This window comes from Piliocolobus tephrosceles, unplaced genomic scaffold (genome assembly GCF_002776525.5).
Source record: "Piliocolobus tephrosceles isolate RC106 unplaced genomic scaffold, ASM277652v3 unscaffolded_20, whole genome shotgun sequence".
NCBI lineage: Eukaryota > Metazoa > Chordata > Mammalia > Primates > Cercopithecidae > Piliocolobus > Piliocolobus tephrosceles.
This window is the reverse complement of record NW_022302087.1, coordinates 1808863-1832748: the sequence shown is the minus strand read 5'-3', so window position 1 is coordinate 1832748 and position 23886 is coordinate 1808863. Positions and strand designations below refer to the sequence as shown.

The 23886-nt window shown below is 45.8% G+C and overlaps 1 protein-coding gene across 1 annotated transcript; it reads right to left on the bottom strand.

The window, feature by feature from the left end:
- Nucleotides 1–3806: 3806 nt before the first annotated feature.
- On the bottom strand, nucleotides 3807–22118 carry LOC111542206 (developmental pluripotency-associated protein 4). Its single transcript, XM_026456873.2, has 8 exons — nucleotides 22107–22118; nucleotides 16192–16381; nucleotides 12608–12658; nucleotides 10511–10671; nucleotides 10374–10424; nucleotides 8181–8469; nucleotides 6579–6777; nucleotides 3807–5712 (listed from the first exon to the last, which is right to left on the bottom strand). Exons 1-8 carry the CDS (start codon nucleotides 22116–22118, stop codon nucleotides 5676–5678), a joined length of 990 nt encoding a protein of 329 aa, XP_026312658.1. The 3' UTR covers nucleotides 3807–5675.
- Between the last annotated feature and the right edge of the window lie 1768 nt (nucleotides 22119–23886).

The window sequence follows — 23886 nt, the reverse complement described above, 5'->3', positions numbered from 1 at the left end:
AGGGCTTTGGAGACAGGCAGTCAACGGCAGATAATGATTGGAATTCCGGCTCCTCCCTTCCAGGATGGAACCTGAATGCAGCCCTCTAAGATGCAGCCAGAAAAGCACTCCGCCTACCCGGTTGGGTGTGGCCCCTGTTGCTTTTAATGGGCAATTTAGAGGAAAGCTGACCTAATGGCCTGAGTTGATCCTAATGCCTTAGGTAGAGACAGGATTTCAAGTGGCAAGACCATTTCATTACCATGTTTTCTTTTCTTCATTGCATTTTTTACAATATAATCATCTTAGGCCGGGCGCGTTGGCTCACGTCTGTAATCCTAGCACTTTGGGAGGCTGAGGCAGACAGAACATCTGAGGTCAGGAGTTCAAGACCAGCCTGGCTAACTTGGCGAAACCCCGTCTCTACTAAAAATACAGAAATTCGCCGGGCGTGGTGGTGCATGTCTGTAATTTTAGCTACTCGGGAGTCTGAGGCACGAGAATCGCTTGAACCCAGGAGGTGAAGGTTGCAGTGAGCCAGGATCAAGCCACTGCACTCCAGCCTGGGCGACAGAGAGAGACTGTCACAAAAACAAAAACAAAAGTCATCTTATTTGTTTTCCTGGGGTTTTTCTTCCAGCTTTTTGAGAATGTTTTAGTATGGGAAAGTTCAAACATGTACAAAAGTAGACGATAATAATTTACTTACAGCCAGTCTGGTTTCATCTAAATTGCCGTCCATTCCTTTTCCATGGGTTATTTTGAAACAAATACCAGATCGCCTATGATTTCATTCATAAATTCAGGGAAAAGGCCGGCGCCGTGACTCACACCTGTAATCTCAGCACGTCAGGAGGCCGAGGTGGCAGGAACACTTGAGCCCAGGAACATTTCAGCCTGGGCAACATAGTGAGATCTCATTGTTACCAAAAAAAAAAAAAAGAAAAGAAAAATAAAATAACCGGGCGTGTGGATGTGGTGGGACATGACTGTGGTCCTAGCTACTCAGGGGGCTGAAGTCAGAGGATCCCTTCAACCCAGGAGCCCGAGGCTGCAGTGAGGCTGTCTCAATAAATAAATAAATAAATCCGGGGTGGGGGGAATGCTTTGTTCCTATTATAACTACGATATCCTTTTTACATCTAAACATAATTTTAAAAATCATTATTTAATATTATCAAAGTATTCAAATATATGCTATGTTCAAATATCCAGCAGTATTCAAAACTCCCATTACTTCCATCCTTTAGAAAACTCGTTTTACTTTTTATTACCAAGATTAGCAATTCTTTTTTTTTTTTTTTTTTTTTGAGACGGAGTCTCGCTCTGTCACCCAGGCTGGAGTGCTGTGGCCAGATCTCAGCTCACTGCAAGCTCCGCCTCCCGGGTTCACGCCATTCTCCTGCCTCAGCCTCCCGGGCAGCTGGGACTACAGGCGCCCGCCACCTCGCCCGGCTAGTTTTTTGTAGTTTTTAGTAGAGACGGGGTTTCACCGTGTTAGCCAGGATGGTCTCGATCTCCTGACCTCGTAATCCCAGCACTTTGGGAGGCCGAGACGGGCGGATCACGAGGTCAGGAGATCGAGACCATCCTGGCTAACACGGTGAAACCCCGTCTCGGCCTCCCAAAGTGCTGGGATTACAGGCTTGAGCCACCGCGCCCGGCAAGATTAGCAATTCTTATACTCTTCTGCAGGACTTGTGATAACACATTGCTGAACCACACCCTGTGTCATTCAGTAGGTCTGAGATGAAGTAACATGCATTTCAAAGTTCCAGACTAATATGGATGCTCCTGGTTTGAGAACTAAATGAGAATCACTCACATTTTATGGAAAACTTAACTTTTTTTTTTTTTTTTGAGGTGGAGCTTCGCTATTTTTGCCCAGGCTGGAGTGCAATGGTGGGATCTTGGCTAACTGCAACCTGCGCCTCCTGGGCTCAAGCGAGTCTCCTGCCTCAGCCTCCCAAGTAGCTGGGATTACAGGTGTGTGCCACCACGCCCGGCTAGTTTGTATTTTTGGTAGAGAGAGAGTTTCACCATGTTAGCTAGGCTGGTCTCAAACTCCGGATCTCAGGTGATCCGACCCCCTGGGCCTCCCAAATTACTGGGATTACAGGTGTGTGCCACCGCACCTGGCCCTTTTTGTGTGTGTGTGGGACAGAGTCTCACTCTATTGCCCAGGCTGGAGTGCAGAGGCAATCTTGGCTCACTGCAACCTTCGCCTCCCAGGTTCAAGCGATTCTCCTGCCTCAGCCTCCTAAGTAGCTGGGATTATAGGCATGCGCTACCATGCCCAGCTAATGTTTTTGTTTTTGTTTTGAGGTGGAGTTTTGCTTTTGTTGCCCAGGATGGAGTGCAATGGCATGATCTTGGCTCACCACAACCTCTGCCTCCCAGGTTCAAGCGATTTTCCTGCCTCTGCCTCCCAAGTAGCTGGAATTACAGGCATGTGCCACCACGTCCAGCTAATTTTTGTGTTTTTAGTAGAGACAGGGTTTCTCCATATTGGTCAGGCTGGCCTTGAACTCCCAACCTCAGGTGATCTGCCCCCGCTGGCCTCCCAACATACTGGGATTACAGGTGTGAGCCACTGTGCCTGGCCTAATTCTGTATTTTTAATAGAGACAAGGTTTCACCATGTTGCTTGGGCTGGTCTCGAACTCTTCCTGACCTCAGGTGATCCACCTGCCTGGCCTTTCAAAGTGTTAGGATTACAGGCGTGAGCCACCACACCCGGCCAATTTTAACTTTATTTGAATACAGAGATTGTCCTCTTGTTACTTAACTTTCTTTCCAGACTTTTTTTTTTTCTTGAGGCAAGGTCTCTGCTCTGCTGCCCAGGCTGGAAGGGCAGTGGTGCAATCACGGTTCACTGCGGCCTCGACCTCCAGCTCAAGCAATCCGGCCATTTTGGCCACCCCAGTAGCTGAGACTACTGGCCACAGGCCGCCACAGCTGGCTAATTTTTGTATTTTGATGAAAGGGTTTCAACATGTTGCCCAGGCTGGTCTTGAACTCCTGGGCTCAAGTCATCTGCCAGCCTCAGTCTCCCAAGTGTTGGGATTACAGGTATGAGCCACTGCCCCGGCCCCTGTGGCTCTTCACAAATGGCTATGTCTAAGTGTCATTCAAAGCAAGGTAGGCTCAATTAGCTTGAGACAACAGGTGTAATCCAGACTAATTGTTTCCTCATGATTAGATTTACATTATCTTTTTGGCAATGATATTGTGTACTTCCCATTGTTTATCAGAAAAGACATTTTAGTTTGTAACATTCCTGGTGGTGCTAAGTTGGAATCCTTGGTTAAGGTAGCTGTAGCTAAACTCCAATTTTTGTGTCCATAAACCCCATCGTGCCAAAATGTAGAAATTTTCTTTGCATCAGCAATGTGTTCAGAGGCCCTGACCAACGTTTACCCTAGGAAGCTGCCATGTCCCTTTGGTGCCAAGAGAAATTTGGGAGGCTGACTCCAGGTTTCCCACATCAGTTACAACGTGGGCATAGACCTATTTGTACAAATGTTACCTTAACATCCAGATGGGAAACTGGGAATACAAACCTCTTCTCTCAGCTCCCCCACAAAACAGCAAGATGTCATGCCTCTGCCAGGGAACTTATCTGAGACACAGGGAGTTTATAGCTCCAACTGTCTTCCTCTTAGTATTCTGGGAGTATAGTAGGCAGACAGGGAGTGGGGGACTGAATGTGGTGACAGGAACTTTGGGGGAGGCCTGTGAAAATAAGGGTGATTTGGCGAGTTATGTAACTTTAAGGTTTTATCTTGCCGGGGCAAGAAGGATGAGTAAATAAACTGTCTTACTGGTAGACTCCAATTATTAATTTATTTTGTATAGAGAGAAATTTAAGTTTATTTAAATGTGTTACAAACAGGGAGGTATCTACAAGCAGAATAATAAAGCAAAGGAAATTTCCAAATTAATAGGAAGGAAACGGAATAGAAACTTGACCCATCCAAAGAAAGTAGAAGTTTAAAAAGGAAACAAAATTAAAACGAATACACATAGTATAAGAAAAAAATGTTTATTATTTATTACACTGAACAATTCTGACCACCAACAACCAATGGGGTCCAGGAGAGAAGAACATCTTGCTTCTCAACAAACTTTCCTCCCTTGCTTTAACATTTTTGAGGATTCTTTCCCAAACCTATTACATCTGAATTATGATGGTTACAAATTTTCCAACTCTGCCACTCCTTCCAGTGCATTATTTTTAGTATCTTCATTAAAGGGGCAAAATAAAATAAAATAAAAATAATAAAGATTCCGTACTTGTAATAACAAAACAATGTTGGAAACTGTCATTAAATCAGGACAAGTGAAAAACAGATCTGTTCCCAGACTCACCGGACTATAAATTTAGGAAGTACACAAAAAAATTAAAAATTAATTATACTCAATAGGATACATTAAATATGTACAGTTTTTGTATGTCAATCATACCTAAGTAGTTTTAAAAACAAATGATCCGGCCCATACCGCCAACTAATAAAGAACAAAGAAATGAGTCATACAAAAGAAAAATCACACATTTTGGTTTACTCCTACTTTTGAGTTAAGAACACTAAAAATAAAATTTGCATGCAACGAATACAGTTCCCTAAATACAACAGATGAATTATTTTATATACACATCTTATTTTTATTTATGGAGAATCGGTTAATAACACATTTTAAGTTCAACATATTATGTATTTGAGTGGGAAGCAACCTTAAACATTTTAAACACCAGAAATATACAAAACAGTTATAAGTGAAATAATACAAAGTCCCTTGTGTTTTGATCCTGCAGTCAAACCATAGAAATTTCTGGTTAAGAGAACTTTGAAAAATACTGTTTCAAATATTAAAAATCATGTGTTTGAGGGAGGGAGAGAATTAACAGCCTTTCTTTGCCTTAAAATACTTTACGTTTTATGAAATTGCAATTGGAATGAAGCAGCTCCTAAAGTAGTCAGTGTTCAGAGGAAGAGAAAATCGAGCACAAGAGCCAACTACCATTTTACTCAACTCCTTCACAATGCTCAGCTGAAGAACTTCTCACTTAAAAGACCTGTTGAAGGTCAGGCACAGTGCCTCATGTTCCAGCATTTTGGGAGGCCGAGGCGGGTGGATCACTTGAGTCCAGGAGTTTGAGACTAGCCTGGCCAACAGGGGGAAACCCCATCTCTACTTAAAAAAAAAAAAAAAAAAAAAAAGCTGGGTGTGGTGGCAGGTGCCTGTAATCCCAGCTACTCGGGAGGCTGAGGTAGGAGAATCACTTGAACTCAGGAGGCAGCGATTGCACTGAACTGAGACTGCACAAGTGTACTCCGGCCTGGGCAACAGAGTGAGACACTGTCTCAAAAGACAAAACAAAACAAAAAAGAGCTGCTGCTGAAGTCATGTCTATTTTAGAAAAGTAGTATGAATGAGTTTTCTACATATTAACTACAATTTCTGGTAATTTGCGAAATGTTTTTCCGTTTTGAAATCTGAGAGTCTCTATCTCCACTCACAAAGCAACAGGCACTGCTAGGGCTCTTAGGCTAACATCTGCCACCCCACTCATCTGCATGGTCCATAAACAGGTGTGCAGAGGCCCAGAGTTCACCTGTCAGCAGCCCCGCGGAATCCGACTCTCCAGACTTTCTGCCATTAATTACCATAGATGTGGCCTTTTTCCTGATATTCTATTCCCATTGGAGGCTTTTTATTAAGACCTTGTTCCTATAAAGCAAATAAAATGTTTGTTTTCAAAAAGGTAAGAATCAAGAAATATCAAAAATAACCAAGAAACCCGCTGCTGGAATGCTGTTGAAATTGCCCTTACAACTTCAGGATCACAGGTAACAAGCCTGTGACGCTGTCATTCGAGAATGAAGATCATCAGCCAAGTTATCATGCCTCTGACATATGTTCCCTGACTTGTGTGAACCATGGACAAGAGGCCTTGGAGGGTCGCTTTGCATCACTTTCCCAAAAACCCAACTATGTCATTAGAGGACTACCCAAGGTGACCTCCTCACTTCTATTCAACTTGCCTGCCATAGAGAGATTATCAAAATACAGCAAAAAGCAGGATATCCCAAAGGAAAAGCCAATCACACATTCACACACTTCCTCCTGTGGGAGATGGTCTTGCTATGTTTCCCTGGCTGAGAAATTACCGATCCCTCCTTTCCATCTAGTCAATTCTTCCCTTAACTTAAGGAATCTCTTCTTTGATATTCATCATGTTATTCCAGGTGTTTGTATGTGCACTATCCCTGTTTAGACTGTAGGCTACTTAAAGGAAGAGCTTTTTTACTAGTCATTATTGCTGTGTAGGGCATACACTTTGAATGTAGTAATTATACAATGTTTGTTGCTCCCAGAATTCTGTGTCTCCAGGTAGAAGCGTTAAACCTTGACACAGAAATGCTTTCTGTTTCCTGGGGATAAACTTAACTGAATAATGATTTTCTTGAAACTCTGTACTGACAATTTGACCTTGAAATAATACATGGCTATTTAAGATTAATGTGTATCTTGACTTTCTGCAATTGAAAATCCAGCACCCACTTTTAGTTTGTAGAAAAGCATCAGGTAGTTACCTGTGAACACAATTGGGGCACAACATATTGTCTTCAAAATGCGGGGGTGGAAAATTGGAGGCAGGAAGCAAGAAGAGTGCACTCACTCTCCCTTCTTGCTTTTCTGGAACCCAGGCTTGACCAGCATGGAACTGCAGGTGAACCCAACCATCTGTGTCTGCAGGGAGACTTTTCCCATGGACCACACACCACCTGACACCTGGCGAAGGAGAGAGACAGGTACCCACACACCAGGATGACATACCGATGTAAGACCGCATTATGGCCCATCACCCTTGATTGACCAACTCCAAGATGTGAACCCTGAAATCCTAACTTAACCTCTTCTCTATTCTGTTCTCCTTAGAAAAGCATACAAGACAGTTCCTATTAAAACTTAAAAATCTAGGCGGGGCACGGTGGCTCATGCCTGTAATCCGAGCACTTTGGAAGGCCGAAGTTGGCGGATCATGAGGTCAGGATATTGAGACCATCCTGGCTAACATGGTGAAACCCCGCCTCTACTAAAAACACAAAAAATTAGCCGGGCATGGTGGCGGGCGCCTGTAGTCCCAGCTACTTGGGAGGCTGAGGCAGGAGAATGGTGTGAACCTGGGAGGCAGGGCTTGCAGTGAGCCATGATCACGCCACTGCGCTACAGCCTGGGTGACAGAGCAAGACTCCGTCTCAAATAAATAAATCAATCTAGTTGGAAGTAGTATAGTTGTAGGTGGGCAGATGGTAGAAAGACTAACCCAGAGTGTCTGGAAAGGGCTTCATGAAATAAACTCAGGGGCCTCAGCTCTGAACACACACTGGATTGTACTGAACAGTTTATTGTCTTCTTTTGTTGTACTTTCTGTAATTCTTACAACATATAAGGTAGGTATCACCCATTTTAGAATGAAAACACTGGGAAATATTTTAAATAACTTATTAATCCCATTCTGGGGCTCAGCTGCAGGCACTTAATTTTAGATCTTACTTTTAATTTAAATTGCTTAAAGGGGAAAGAAAGAAAACCAAACTGCTATCCCCTTCAATCATTTAAATGCATCAATCGTTTAAAGCAGTGGTTCTCAAACTGTGGTCCCCAGACCAGCATCCTTAGTGCTGCCCAGAAAACTTAGAAATGCAAACTCTCGCTGGGTGTGGTGGCTCACACCTGTAATCCCAGCACTCTGGGAGGCCGAGGCAGGCAGATCATCTGAGGTCGGGAGCTTGAGACCAGCCTGACCAACGTGGAGAAAACCTGTCTCCACTAAAAATACAAAACTAGCCGGGCATGGTTGCGCCTGCCTCTAATGCCAGCTACTCAGGAAGGCTGAAGCAGGCGAATCGCTTGAACCCAGGAGGTTGAGGTTGTGGTGAGCCAAGATCGCACCACTGCACTCTAGCCTGGGAAGTCAGAACGAAACTCCGTCTCAAAAAAAAAAAGAAAGAAAGAAAGAAATGTAAATGCTCAGGTCCTGTCCTAGACCTGAATTAGAAACTCTGTGGGCAGGGTCCAGGAATCGCTGGCCCTCAAAAGCATTTTGATATACCCTAAAATGTATCAGGCATTAATCTCTACTAAGCTTATTTCCCCACTGGACCAGAATAAGCTCTTCATGTTGGGCTTACCACAGGCCTCTTGTGGAGATTCCACTGCCTCTGGCGTCCTCGCCCTGGCCGAAATTCTCGCCCAGGAGGCCAGCAAAGCCTCTGGGGCAGAAGTTGTCACCACAACTGTATTAACTCCCTCAAGGAGAGCAGTGGAATCTTCCAGGGCAGGCGGCCCCTCCGCAGGGGGAAGGGCCACTTCAGGAGGATGTGTCTCAGAACTTTGCAGGGACGTTTCCCCTTTTTCCACCTTTACTTTTTTTTGCAATGATTTCCGGATTTTGGCCTCTTTTGCTGTGCTAGGAAAATCCTACAGAAAGGGTTAAATAATAAAGATAAAAATAAAGATTAAAATTCTAACAAAAATGGCCTCAGAGTTAAGGAGCTCTCGATCAAATGCAAAGTTTCACTTAGGAGGTCTAGGTTCAAGAGATCCATTGTACAACTTGGTAACTATACATAGTTAATAACAATGTACTGTCTTCTTGAAAATTGCTCAGTTGGCTGCACATGGCTCAGGTCTGTAATCCCAGCACTTTGGGAGGCCAAGGTTGGTAAAACACTTGAGGCCAGGAGTTCGAGACCAGCCTGGCCAACGTGGTGAAACCGCGTCTCTACTAAAAATACAAAAATTATCCAGGCGTGGTGGCTCATGCCTGCAATCCCAGCTACACAGGGGGCTGAGACTGGGGTATCACTTGAACCAGGGAGGCGGAGGTTGCAGTGAGCCTGCACTCCAGCCTAGGTGACAGAGGGAGACTGTCTTAAAAAAGAAAGAAAGAAAATTGCTGGCCGGGCACAGTGGCTCACGCCTGTAATCCCAGCATTTTGGGAGACCAAGGCGAGTGGATCACGAGGTCAGGAGTTCTAGACCAGCCTGGCCAACATGGTGAAACCCTGTCTCTACTAAAAATACAAACATCAGCCAGGCGTGGTGGCCGGTGACTGTAATCCCAGCTACTCTGGAGGCTGAGGCAGGAGACTAGCTTGAACCCAGGAGGTGGAGGTTGCAGTGAGCTGAGATTGCGCCACTGCACTCCAGCCTGAGCAACAAGAGCGAAACTTCGTCTTAAAAAAAAAAAAGAAAGAAAGAGAATCTGGGCACGGTGGGGCTCACGCCTATAATCCCAGCACTTTGGGAGGATGAGGTGGGGAGATCACCTGAGGTCGGGAGTTCGAGACCAGCCTGACCAACATGGAGAAATGCCGTCTCTACTAAAAATCCAAATTAGCCAGGTGTGGTGGCGCATACCTGTAATCTCAGCTACTCGGGAGGCTAAGGCGGGAGAATCGTCTGAACCCGGGAGGCAGCAGATGCGTGGAGCGAAATTCTGTCTCAATAATTATAATAATAATAATGTAGTATGTAAGGTGATGTATGTATTAATTAGCTTGAGTTGGCCATTCCACAATGTATAAGTATTTCAAAGCCATGTGCTGTACATGATAAAAATAAACAATTTTTGTCCATTAAAAAAATTTAAGTGCTGCCTCTTTTTATTTTTGAGACAGCGTTTCACCCTTTGCCCAGGCTGGAGTGCAATGGTGCATCTCGGCTCACGGAAACCTCTGCCTCCTGGTTTCAAGCAATTCTCCTGCCTCAGCCTCCTGAATAACTGGGATTACACGCATGCACCACCACACCTGGCTAATTTTTGTATTTTTAGTAGAGACAGGATTTCACCATGTTGGCCAGGCTGGGCTGCCTCATTTTTATTATTCTTTGCAGACTTGGTGAGAAGTAGGGATGGAAGGCCAGGCACGGTGGCTCACACCTGTAATCCCAGCACTTTGGGAAGGCCGAGGTGGGCAGACCACGAGGTCAGGAGTTCAAGACCAGCCTGACCAAAATAGTGAAACCCCACCTCTACTAAAAATACAAAAAATTAGCTGGGCGTGGTGGCGGGCGCTTGTAATCTCAACTACTTGGGAGGCTGAGGTAAGACAATTGCTTGAATTTGGGAGGTGGAGGTTGCAGTGAGCTGAGGTGGTGCCACAGCACTCCAGTCTGGGTGACAGTGCAAGACTCCATCTCAAAAAAAAAAAAAAAGGAAAGTAGGCACGGGAAATACTTTGGGAAAGAACATGGTAAGTTCTTTCTTAGAACTAGGGGTGGAGGGACAAGCGGAGGCTAAGACAGTTCCTTTACTCACTTTTGAAGCTACAATAGGTAATTAGGATAAGCACTGAAACATACATCCTTTAAAAAGTTACCTTTTGATTTGGGTAGGCAAAGGCACACAGGCGCTTATATGCATCCAATTTCTAAGACAACAGAAAACTGAGTTAGTAAGGCAAGTAAGGTTCCTACCCTTCCTCCCAGCAGTACCATCCCCAGCCTAGGCCCTCACCTGGCCTTTGGAGCTCAGCTTCAATTGCTGGCACCAGGCCCGCAGAATGTCCCGGTGAATCAGATTAACAGGTGGCAGTTTAGAGGGTAATGGAGGGATTGGTATCTTCTTCTGAGGTCTGGGGTTGTCACTGTACTCTGCCTTCTTCTTAGGACAGAGCACTGAAGGAGAATGGAATCAAATTAGTAGTAATTAACTTTGTGTACCTTTTCAGAATTTCAAAAGTAAAATCACTTTTTTTTTTTTTTTTTTGGGAGAGAGAGTCTTGCTTTGTCGCCCGGCTGGAGTGCAGTGGCGCGATCTTGGCTCCCTGTAACCTCCGCCTCCTGGGTTCAAGCGATTCTCCTGCCTCAGCCTCCTGAGTAGCTGGGATTACAGATGCCCACCACCATGCCTGGCTAAATTTTTTTCTATTTTTAGTGGAGGTGAAGTTTCACCATGTTGGCCAAGCTGGTCTCCAACTCCTGAACTTGTGATCTGCCCACCTAGGCCTTCCAAAGTGCTGGGATTACAGGCCTAAGCCACCACGCCCAGCCTAAAATCAGTTTTAGTTATTAATAGTTCAATCCCTCTCAAACCTAGGACTTACCACTTCTAAATCCCAGTTTTATTCCTAGATCTCCCCACTACTCAAGTACACGTGCTCCTTTGTGAACCCTTTAATCGACAGAACCCAGGTGGTGGCACCAGAGATGGCACTTCCATCCCAGGGGAATTACCACTGTCTTAGACTTGAGATCATACCTTTGTGAACCCCTTAATCCACAGAACCCAGGTGGTGGCACCAGAGATGGCACTTCCATCCCAGGGGAATTACCGCTGTCTTAGACCTGAGATCATACTCAGTGGTGTCCTCTATCCACAAAGCAAACTCAACACCTGACAATGCTACACCAGCAACCACTAATATCCCTGATTCTGCCAGCGCACCCTAGTCAGGGCAGCACTCTGGTTTCATAGCAGGTATGCTTCCTTAGCTGTACTGTTTCTGTTCATCCTGCTTCTGCACCTCACATACCTTGTCTTCATTCAGTAAAGATATTTGGCCAGGCGCAGTGGCTCACACTGTAATCCCAGCACTCTGGGAGGCCGAGGTGGGGGGATAACCTGAGGTCAGGAGTTTGAGACCAGCATGGCCAACATGGTGAAATGCCGTCTCTACTAAAAAAAAAAAAAAATTCGCTGGGTGTGATGGCACATGCCTGTAGTCCCAGTTACTTGGGAGGCTGAGGCTGGATAACTGTTTGAACCCGGGAAGCAGAGGTTTTAGTGGGCCAGGATCGTGCCAAAAAAATGTCTAAGGCTGGGTCTGGTGGCTCACACCTGTAATCCCAGCACTTTAGGAGGCCAAGGCAGATGGGTCACTTGAGGCCAAGAGTTCACAACCAGCCTGGCCAATATGGTAAAACCCCGTCTCTACTAAAAATACAAAAATCAGACAGGCATGGTGGCACACGCCTGCAATCCTAGCCAACTTGGGAGGCTAAGACAGGACAATCGCTTGAACCAGGGAGGCAGAGGTTGCAGGGAACTGAGATGGTGCCACCACACTCCAGCCTGGATGACAGAGCAACACCCTGTCTTGGTGTCTCAAAAAAAAGGACACAGCCTGTAATGACACTTACAGTTAGTAGGGTTTACTCTGTACATATTACTTCTTAGGCATAGTCTAAGTACTTCACTTAATTATTCTATGTAAATTTTAACACTCCATTCCCACACCCGAATAAAAGTAGATATTGTTCAAACTTATTTTTAGAATAGGAAGTCCGGTTTCAAGAATGGGTCTTCAAATTTACAGCTGTCTGTTCCCAAATCATTGCACATTGAAATTCTTAACTCCAAGTAGCAAGTGAAGGAAAAAATGATCAACAGAACCAAATAGGCTGTGGAAGTCTGAAGACAGGAAGGGATCGGTTAGGGCAATGGTGACCAAAAGACGCTTCAGGAAGGTGCAATTTAAGCTAGACTTTCATGAATTGTAGGATTTGCACAATATATGATGGAAATTTCTTCCCTGGCTTTTCTTCTTCAGAAAACTTCCTCTGGCTTCTAAGACCTGAGAAAGTGGGATTTGAGGATTTGAAGACCTCTTACCTTTATTGCCTTTGACAGATATTTTTTCTTTGGTTCCCTTTGCTGATGTTCCTGGCAAAGCAATCATGTTTGGTTGATTAGAAGCCTGCTGAGTCTCTTCCCTCGACTTCTCTGTGGAGGTCTACTGGGAACAGAGGAGCTGGTCAGTCATTCCTCTAGTGTCCAAACCACACATACACTACCTGCCTCAAGATAACTCGCTTCTAAGGCACCAAGGCAGTCACTGGATTCCACTGGCAGTGTGGATTCTCCTCTGGGTATCATCTTAATACACAGTGTCATGCAGGCCAGGCGTGGTGGCTTACGCTTGTAATCCAAGTGCTTTAGGAGGCCAAGGCAAGAGGATCGCTTGAGTCCGGTAATTAGATACCAGCCTAAGCAACAACAAGTGAAACCTTGCCTCTACAAAAAGCAGACAAGATTAGCTGAGCATGGTGGTACGTGCCTGTAGCCCAAGCTACTCAAGAGACTGAGGTAGGAGAATCACTTGAGCCAGGGAGGTAGATAGAGGCTGCACTGCTGCACTCCAACCTGGGTGACAGAATGAGACTGTCTCAAAAAAAAAAAAAAAAAGAAAGAAAGAAAGAAAGAAAGGCCCTTGCCGGGCGCGGTGGCTCAAGCCTGTAATCCCAGCACTTTGGGAGGCCGAGACGGGCGGATCACGAGGTCAGGAGATCGAGACCATCCTGGCTAACCCAGTGAAACCCCGTCTCTACTAAAAAATACAAAAAACTAGCCGGGTGAGGTGGCGGGCACCTGTAGTCCCAGCTACTCGGGAGGCTGAGGCAGGAGAATGGCGTAACCCCGGGAGGCAGAGCTTGCAGTGAGCTGAGATCCGGCCACTGCACTCCAGCCTGGGAGACAGAGCGAGACTCCGTCTCAAAAAAAAAAAAAAGAAAAAAAAAGAAAGGCCCTTAACTCACCTACTGTATTCCATCATGTCTCTCACCTCGAAGAATTTTTTCCCCCAATCCTTCATTCTTGACCGCTTCCAAATAAATTTTTTTTTTTTGAAATGGAGTCTCGCTCTGTCGCCGGGGCTGCAGTGCTGTGGCCGGTTCTCAGCTCACTGCAAGCTCCGCCTCCCGGGTTTATGCCATTCTCCCGCCTCAGCCTCCCGGTAGCTGGGACTACAGGCGCCCGCCACCTCGCCCAGCTAGTTTTTTTTTTTTTTTAGTAGAGACGGGGTTTCACCGTGTTAGCCAGGATGGTCTCGATCTCCTGACCTCGTGATCCGCCCATCTCGGCCTCCCAAAGTGCTGGGATTACAGGCTTGAGCCACCGCGCCCGGCCCAAATAAATTATTTTCTAACACTGTTGGCAGAGTGACACTATGAAGTTTACATCCTTTCAGTGGTTTATTGCTCTCAGCATAAAAATAATTGTCTTTAACATTACCTACCAGACTCTTGCCTCCTATTTCACACTGCTCTCCCTACCCAAACTCCAGCCACGTAATTCCTTTCCTTTCCAAAGTTGTTACATTTTTTTGTTTTGTAGAGATGAGGTGTTGGAATTAAAGGTGTGAGCCACTGCGCCCAAGGGCTCCCTATATTCTTTTTATTTGAGAGAAGTCTCGCTCTGTCGTCCAGGCTGGAGCGCAGTGGCACAATCTCAGCTCACTGCAACCTCCACCTCCCCCGGGTTCAAGCAATTCTCTGCCTCAGCCTCCCGACTAGGCGGAATTACTGGCGCCCGCCATGACGCCCAGCTGGTTTGCCATGACGCCCAGCTGGTTTTCGTGTTTTTAGTAGAGATGGGGCTTCACCATGCTGGCCAGGCTGGTCTCAAACTCCTGGCCTCAAGTGATCCACCCACCTCGGCCTCCCAAAGTGCTGGGATTACAGGCATGTGCCACTGTGCTGGTCTTAGCCTTCCTTATTTTTATTCATTTAATTCTCATAGCAATCTGGCAACAATTTACTTCTCAGACACAAGCTGAGGATCAGAGGTAACATAAAGACACAGAGATTAAGAGTACGTTAGATATAAATTAAAATTTAAATATCAAAGCTGGGCTCCATGGCTCACGCCTGTAATCCCAGCACTTTGGGAGGCCGAGGTGGGCTGACTGATGGAGGTCAGGAGTTCGAGACCAGCCTGGCCAACATATCGAAACTCAATCACTACCAAAAATACCACAACTACCTGGGCGTGGTGGTGCACGCCTGCAATCTCAGCTAATCCGGTGGCTGAGTCAGGAGAGTCCTTTGAATCCGGGAGGCAGAGGCTGCAGTGAGCTGAGATCGGCTACTGCACTCCAGCCTGGGTGACAGAGTGAAACTCGATTCATTAAAAAAAAAAACACACAATAATAAAATTTCTCCTAAATCTAAATCTTTCAGGGTGGATTACTGGACAAATTAACATTTGCATGGCATTTTTACATCTCTACAGAAGTTCTACATTTGGATTTGAAATTTAATTTGCATAACCCTGACATAAAGTACTCACTTTGGACCTCACAAATGACCTAAAACCGAGACGGTTAAAAATGACCCAGTTCAAATCAAGAGGACCTGAGAGCGCTCGGATATGGCCGTTCAGGGCCTGTGCAAGGTCTCAAAGCCTCTCTTCCTTCACTTTCTGTCTGCATTGCTGTCAATGTCTGGCTTCTGATTACTCCTAGGTCCTAAGGACGCTGGGAAAACCGGACGAATTCAGTCTCAGGACCTTTGCTTTGGGATCTGTGTCCGTCTAAAGGAAGTTAAGGGGTTTCATTCTTTTCCAACCTCAGCTCAATTACTTCTTCCTACCACCCTTTTCTCCTGTTACCATTTTCCTCTAACCCCGATATTCAATTAATTCTTTCTGACTGGACAAAGCACCTCTTCAAAACAGAAAACCCGGCCGGGAGCAGCGGCGCACGCCTGTAGTCCCAGCAGCACTTTGGAAGGCCGAGGTCGGAGGATCGCTTGAGCCTGGGAGGTCGAGGTTGCAGTGAGCGGTGATGGTGCCACTGCACTCCAGCCCGAGAGACAAAGTGAGAGACCCTGTTCCAAAACTAACCTGAAAGCCTAATTTTTTAACTTTTTCTTTTGAGATGGAGTTTCGCTCTTGTTGCCCAAGCGGGGGGTGCAATGGCGCGATCTCGGCTCACCGCAACCTCCGCCTCCCGGGTTCAAGCGATTCTCCTCCTTCAGCCTCCCGAGTAGCTGGGATTACAGGTGTGCGTCACCACACCCAGCTAATTTTGTATTTTTAGTAGAGACGGGGTTTCTCCATGGTGGTCAGGCTGGTTTCGAACTCCCGACCTCAGGTGATCCGCCCGCCTCGGCCGTCCAAAGTGCTGGGATTACAGAAGTGAGCCACCGCGCCCGGCCTCTTTTTTTCCCTCTATCTTTTGACACCTTCAACCTCCTCAACTAACCCTAGAAAACCTCATTTCTTGTCTCCTCACTCCAATATACCAGGTTGCAATCATGTTCTTGGGCTTTACTCTTAAAAAAAAAAAAAAAAAAAAGCCAAGAGGAGAAAATTCGAAGGCACATTCTTTTCTCCTCAAAAGAAAAATCAAGAGTGCCCAGGGAAGACAGAAACACGAAGACAAAGACAGAAAACAAATCCACTAAAACTGTACTGACCTCCTTGCCTTTCGCCTTCTCCATACTTGTAGAAGCGGAGCCTCGCAAATGCTTCCAAAATGGCCCCAGCCCTAAGATTGCTGTTTGTAAAGTCTCCTCCCACTTCCTGCCGCCAGCAGACCCTTTTTCTCCCCTCCTCACCTCTTCTTTTCTTCTCCCCGTCTGTTCCCTCCCCCACAATTTGTAAATGCTAAAATTGCATTCTTTCTTATTCATGGGGTGACCTTTGTCTGGGTTGAATTACTAATACCATTCCTGGCTCTTTTCTGTGCACTTTAAACGTAATTATCCAAAGTATGGTTCCGGAGACTTTGGGAGATTCAGGACGATTCTACCGGGAGAAAAAAAAAAAAAAATGTGGCCAGAGACTTGAGCAGGATGTGTGAAGGGATTTAATAATGGGACTTGTGTAAACAGTAGACTTCAGGGACCAGACTGGCGGCTTGAAGAAAGCTATTTTCTTGTACCAAATACATTCTCAATCAACTAAAACTCCAGGTTTCTCTGTACTAATACCGAGCATCATTTCATCTGCCAAAGAACTAATAATAGTAGCTCTTAAAGTCTATAGAGTATTTGTTATTTATTTATTTTGTAGAGGGCAAGTTGGGTGTGGGTGGGGATCTCGCTATTTTGACCAGGCTGGTCTCGAACTCCTGCCCTCAAGTGATTCTCCAGCCTTGTCCTCCCAAAGTGTTGGGATTACAGGCGTGAGCCACCACTCCCAGCCCAAGTATTTTTTTATATCTCAAATTGAGGGTTTAAAATTCAGTCATTATTGTTCCCCATTTTATATATGACTAAAGTGTGGTATAAAATTTTATTGGTAACTTTTCCAATAGCACAGTAAGTGAACCGCTAACCTACTGACTCCCAAAGAAGTTCAAGTTTTTCTCCTTAAAATAATTTGAAAAATCCTTCCTCAGATCAATGCTCCCTGTCAGGTTGTCAAGACATGTGAAGTGAAGGAAGCAGTGGCTGTGCGACTGAAACCCTCCCTTGTCAGGGTCCAAAGTCTCCTTCGTTCTTTGGTTTACTTTGTTGTATTTTTTTCCTACATCTCACTGCTTGTCCTAAAATGATAAATAAGAGACCATCTTTAATCCAAATGGTGTTGGTAATCTGCTCACAGGCTAGAAATCCACGGACAGAGAAAGTAAGTAAACGTAACCCAGGAATGGAAAAGGAAGTGCAGGTTGTGGACTGGGCAACCCCCAAGGCAGCAAAGAGGAAACCAGGTGAGTTGAAGTCATCTGGGAGATGTTAGGGCTTTGATTTAACAATTCTTTACCACAGCCTTTGATAACCACCAGTACGACTTAGTAGTTAAGGTTTGTGTATAGAGTGTATAATTGAATCATCTTTCTTTTCTCAGTGTAATTGAATGTGACGTGGTGGCTCACGCCTGTAATCCCAGCACTTTGAGCGGCTGAGGTGGGCAGGTCACTTGAGTTCAAGAGTTTGAGACCAGCCTGGCCAACAATGCAGAACTCCTTCTCTACTAAAAATACAAAAATTAGCCGGGCATGGTGGTGCGTGCCTGTAATCCCAGCTATTGAGGAGGCTGAGGCAGGAGAATTGCTTGAGCCGGAGAGGGAGAGGTTGCAGTGAGTAGAGATGGTGCCCCCACACTCCAGCTTGGGTGACAGAGAGACACTCTGTCTCAAAACAAAGAAACAAACAAACAAACAAACAGAATAATTGGAGTTCTGAATTAAATATAAACTGAGGCACTGAAACATCTAATTCTGGGCAAGGTACAAACTAATTTGGTATGAACAGATGGAGTGTATACTGGGATTAATCATTTATAAATTATTGGGTCCACTACTATCTCTGGGAACACAATTCTAAAAGAATTGCACCAGCCATTTAAAACATGGGTTAGCTGACATCCTATACATAAAATAAATTAGTACAATTTAATTTAAAATGTTTGGAAATAACTGGAAATAATATTACTGAGTTCTGGAAATAAGCAAAAAGCCAAATATGGTCGGCTCCTGCCTGTAATCTCAGCATTTAGGGGGGCTGAGGTAGAAGGATTGCCAGAACCCAGGAGTTTAAGACCAGCCAGGGCAATTTAGTGAAATCCTGTCTCTACAAAAAATAGAAAAAGAAATTAGCTGGGTGTGGTGGCACATGCCTGTAGTTCCATCAGGAGACTAAGGTAGGAGGATCACTTGAACCCAGGAATTTGAGGCTGCAGTGAGCTGTGATCATGCCACTGCACCCTAGCCTGGGCAGTAGAGCCAGACCCTGTCCCCTCTCTTCATGAAAAAGCAAAAAAAAAAAAAAAAAAAAAAGTCAAATATATTTTTGTCAGGTTTGTTGGAGTTGTAATTTATAGGCAGTTTGGAGCAGAGTGCAACCTACTTGTGCATTGGTTTCTCAAATGTAAAGTAGGAAAAACTGCAAGTTTATTGTGTTTTCTGAGAAATAACTAATTTTGTGTGTAAAATTTCCTACAAATATTTGGTAGTCAAAAGAAAAACTTTACTGCTATTTTTAATGTTATAATTCCAGTGCCTACACTTCTATCTTGATTTCAAAAAGTATTCATAATTGAACAACCGAATTTCCCATTCACTTATTAAATAAAAATGTATTAGGCCGGGTGCGGTGGCTCAAGCCTGTGATCCCAGCCCTTTGGGAGGCCGAGACGGGCGGATCACGAGGTCAGGAGATCGAGACCATCCTGGCTAACACGGTGAAACCCTGTCTCTACTAAAAATACAAAAAACTAGCCAGGCTAGGTGGCGGGGGCCTGTAGTCCCAGCTACTCGGGAGACTGAGGCAGGAGAATGGCGTGAACCCGGGAGGCGGAGCTTGCAGTGAGCTGAGATCTGGCCACTGCACTCCAGCCTGGGCGACAGAGCGAGACTCAGTCTCAAAAAAAAAAAAAAGTATTAAGTGCTATTTTTTTTTTTTTGAGAGGAAGTCTGGCTTTGTCACCCAGGCTGGAGTGCAGTGGCACTGCAGCCTCCACCTCCTGTATTTAAGCAATTCTCATGCCTCAGCCTCCAGAGTAGCTGGGACCACTGATTCATGCCACCACACCCATCTAATTTTTGTATTTTTAGTGGAGATGGGGTTTCCCCATGTTAACCAAGCACTTGAACTCCTGACCTCAAGTGCTCCACCTGCCTCAGCCTCCCAAAGTGCTGGGATTACAGGCATGAGCCACCACGCCCGGCCCACATGCTTTCAAAATATATTTTATTTATATGTATAATCAAAACAAATGCAAACTGTTCAATTATGACCCTTGCAAAGCACGATAATTCCCTGTGTATGACAGCCTACAATAGAGGTTTTTATTTTGTTTTGTTTATAGAGATAAGGTCTCACTGTTGCCCAGGCTGGTCTCGAATCCCTGGGTTTAAGTGAGCCTCCCTCCTTGGCCTCCCAAAGTGCTTGTATTATAGGCGTGAGCCCCTTGCCCTGCCCTGCAACAGGAGTTTTCAAGTCAGAAAAGTATCAGATCTAAAGGACATGGGGAACTGAACTAACTGAATAGGGGAAGGGAAGGATGAGCTCTGGGGAGAAGGCACCCCACTCCTGAGGCAGCTCAGCATGATCAGGGACTGAAAGAAGAGCAGTGGGGCTGGAGCTCAGAGAGGGAGGGGTTAAGTGTGAGCTGAGTGGGATAGGTAGGCCTTCTGATCTTTAGGTTGAGGACCACGGGGAAGCTACTGAAATATTGAAGGTGTGGGTAAGGATGGGCTGACTCTGATGAGCATTTTGTAAAGCTCTCTCAACTTCAATGAGAAAGAAGTGGGGATGATCAGAGACGGCACAGAGGTGACTTAGGAGGCTACTGAGCAGCCTTGAGACTGGAGAGGAAGTATGGACTGTGTTTAAGAGCACAGACACCAGGGCCGGGCATGGTGGCTCACGCCTGTAATCCCAGCACTTTGGGAGGCCAAGGCAGGTGGATCATGAGGTCAGGAGTTCAAGACCAGCCTGGCCAATATGGTGAAGCCCCGTCTCTATTAAAAATACAAAAATTAGCTGGGCGTGGTGGCACATGTCTGTAATCCCAGCTACTCGGGAGGCTGAGGCAGGAGAATTGCTTGAGCCCAGGAGGTGGAGGTTGCGGTGAGGGGAGATTGCGCCATTGTACTCCAGCCTGGGTGACAGTGTGAGACTCCATCTCAAAATAAAAAATAAAATAAAAACAAAACATAGACGGGCGCAGTGGCTCACGCCTGTAATCCCAGCACTTTGGGAGGCCGAGGCGCGCGGATCACGAGGTCAGGAGATCGAGGCCATTCTGGCTAACACGGTGAAACCCCCATCTCTGTTAAAAATACAAAAAATTAGTCGGGCGTGGTAGTGGGCGCCTGTAGTCCCAGCTACTCGGGAAGCTGAGGCAGGAGAATGGCATGAATCCGGGAGGCAGGGTTTGTAGTGAGCCGAGATCGCGCCACTGCACTCCAGCCTGGGCAACAGAGCGAGACTCTGTCTCAAAAAAATAAAAATAAAAATAAAAAATAAAACATAAAAGCACAGACACCAAATCCAGGCCAGACTGACTGATTTTTAAATGTAAGGCTTTAGCAGCTAGCCAGACAGGATTGAAACCCCCGTCTCCCCTTCACTAGCTGTGTGACCTGGACAATAACTTTAGGTCTCTTTCTTTTCTCATCTGTAAAATGAGGCTGATGAAAATAATAGCTTTGCCGGGCGCGGTGGCTCAAGCCTGTAATCCCAGCACTTTGGGAGGCCGAGACGGGCGGATCACGAGGTCAGGAGCTTGAGACCATCCTGGCTAACACGGTGAAACCCCGTCTCTACTAAAAATACAAAAAATTAACCAGGCGAGGTGGCAGGCGCCTGTAGTCCCAGCTACTCGGGAGGCTGAGGCAGGAGAATGGCAGGAACCCGGGAGGCGGAGCTTGCAGTGAGCTGAGATCCGGCCACTGCACTCCAGCCTGGGTGACAGAGCGAGACTCCGTCTCAAAAAAAAAAAAAAAAAGAAAAAAGAAAATAATAGCTTTTACTTAGAGGGTTGTGGGCGTGTCTGGAGAACACAGTGTCTGGCACAGCACATGTTGGGATCAGAAGAGCGGGGCGTGGTGGCTCTGGTGGCTCATGCCAGTAATCCCAGCACTTTGGGAGGCAGGAGAATCGCTTGAGCTCAGTTCGAGACCAGCCTGGGCAGTATAGTGAAACCCCATTTCTACCAAAAATACAAAAAATTACCAGGCGTGGTGGCACACGCACGGGTGCCAGCTCCTCCAGAGGCTGAAGTGGGAGTATGGCTTGAGTCCAAGAGGTGGAGGTTGCAGTGAGCCGAGATCGTGCCACTGTACTCCAGTCTGGGTAACATAGTGAGACCCTGTTTCAAAAAAAAAAAGACCGAAAAAGAGAGAGAGAGAGAAATTTGGAGAGGAATGAATTTGAGAGATGTAGGGGTATTGTGGCTGGGTTTTCTTTCATTTCTCCTTTTCCTTTTTTTTTTTTTTTTAAGAGGTCTCCCTATGTTGCCCAGGCTGGTCCCAGGTGAAACTCCTGGTCTCACGTGATCCTCCCACTTTAGCCTCCCGAGTAGCTGGGACTAAAGGCCAATACCCCTAAACCCAGCTTTTTCGTTTTGCTTTTTTTTTTCTAAAAAAAGTTTTAATTGAATAAAATGAGCTGAATTAATGTGTCCTTTAGTTTACCCGGAGGCAGTGAGTCTTCCAAAATCATTAATCTGCATCTACAGAAAATAAACCACCATTGATTCATATGTAACACTGTTTCCTGTCCGACTGAATGGAGAGAGGGGGCAGGAGGTGTGGCTGTGGGGAGGAAGGGAAGCCTTGTCTCTATCTCTCTGCTGTGTATTCCAGAAGCCCTGAGTCAAAAGCTGGGTTTATTTAATATTTATATAGAGTTCACCAATTTATAACAGTGCATGAAAATACCTCTTTTCCCATGTCCAAGAGACTAGTATTTTAACAAGTACACTAGAACTTGACACACCTAATTTATAATAATTCCACCTTGTAGTATCTCCTATAGTGGATAATCATTGCTGTTTTAGTGGTTATTCTACTTTAGGAAGTAGGTGAGTCAGTTAAAATTAAATTTAGGGAGTAAGACAGACCATGAGATTAGTTAGTAACTTTTGTTTAAAAAGGGAAAAGTTGTAGGTAGATGATAGAGCTGGTATCATCAAAAACAAGAAAACCCAAACCTATTTGTTTATAAACAATTTCCCTCCCTCCCTCCTTTCCTCCCTTCCTTCATATCTTATTTTAATTTTTTTTTTTTTTTTTTTGAGACAGAGTCTCGCTCTACAGCCCGGGCTGGAGTGCAGTGGAGCGACCTCAGCTCACTGCAGCCTCTGCCTCCTGGGGTTAAGCGATTCTCGTGCCTCAGCTTCCCAAATAGCTGGGATTACAGGCGCCAGCCGCCACGCCCGGCTAATTTTTTTTTTTTTTTTTTTTTAATGTTTTGAGACGGAGTTTCGCTCTTGTTGCCCATGCTGGAGTGCAATGGCAAGATACCGGCTCACCGCAACCTCCACCTCCCTGGTTCAAGCGATTCTCCTGCTTCACCCTCCCGAGTAGCTGGGATTACAGGCATGCGCCACCGCGCCGGGCTAATTTTTTGTATTTTTAGTAGAGACGGGGTTTCACTCTGTTAGCTACGGTGGTCTCCGTCTCCCGACCTCAAGTGACCCGCCCGCCTCGGCTTCCCAAAGTGTTGGGATTATAGGCGTGAGCCACCGTGCCCGGCTATATCTTTTTTGTTGTTGTTGTTGTTGAGACGGAGTCTTGCTCTGTCACCCGGGCTGGAGTGCGGTGGCCATATCTCAGCTCACTGCAAGCTCCGCCTCCCGGGTTTACGCCATTCTCCTGCCTCAGCCTCCGGAGTAGCTGGGACTACAGGCGCCCGCCACCTCGCCCGGCTAGTTTTTTGTATTTTTAGTAGAGACGGGGTTTCACCGTGTTAGCCAGGATGGTCTCGATCTCCTGACCTCGTGATCCGCCCATCTCAGCCTCCCAAAGTGCTGGGATTACAGGCTTGAGCCACCGCGCCCGGCTTCCGGCTATATCTTAAGCACTAAAAAGAAGAAGGTGAGTCTGGGTGTGGTGGCTCACGCCTCTAATCCCAGCATGGGAGGCCGAGGCAGGCGGATCACTTGAGGTCAGGAGTTTGAGACCAGCCTGGCCGACATGGCAAAACTCCGTCTCAACTAAAAATACAAAAAAAAACAGCCGGGCATGGTACCGCGTTCCTGTAATCCCAGCTACTCCAGAGGCTGAGGCAGGAGAATTGCTTGAATCTGGGAGGCGGAGTTGAGGTGAGCCAAGATCATGCCATTGGACTCCAGTCTGGGGGACAGAGTGAGACTCCATTAAAAAAAGGTGGCTTTGGTCCTTAATTACCATGAAAATGCCAGTAAACAGTATCATTGACTCAAATACTTGTTTTCTGTAGGCATCCTCTTTTTTTAAAATAAAATAAAATATTGGAGGTGGGTGGGTTGATCTCCTTACATTCCTCGGGCTGGTCTCAAACTCCTGAACTCCAGGGATCACAAGATCCTCCTGCTTTAGCCTTCTGAGTAGTTACAGGTGTGCACCACCACATCCTGTTTAGACATTTACTTTAAAGAACCGGACTTTCTAACCGGGGACAGATTTACCGTGAAGCGAATTAAGTTTCAGGTCCTTTACTTGCACTGGTCCATTCCAA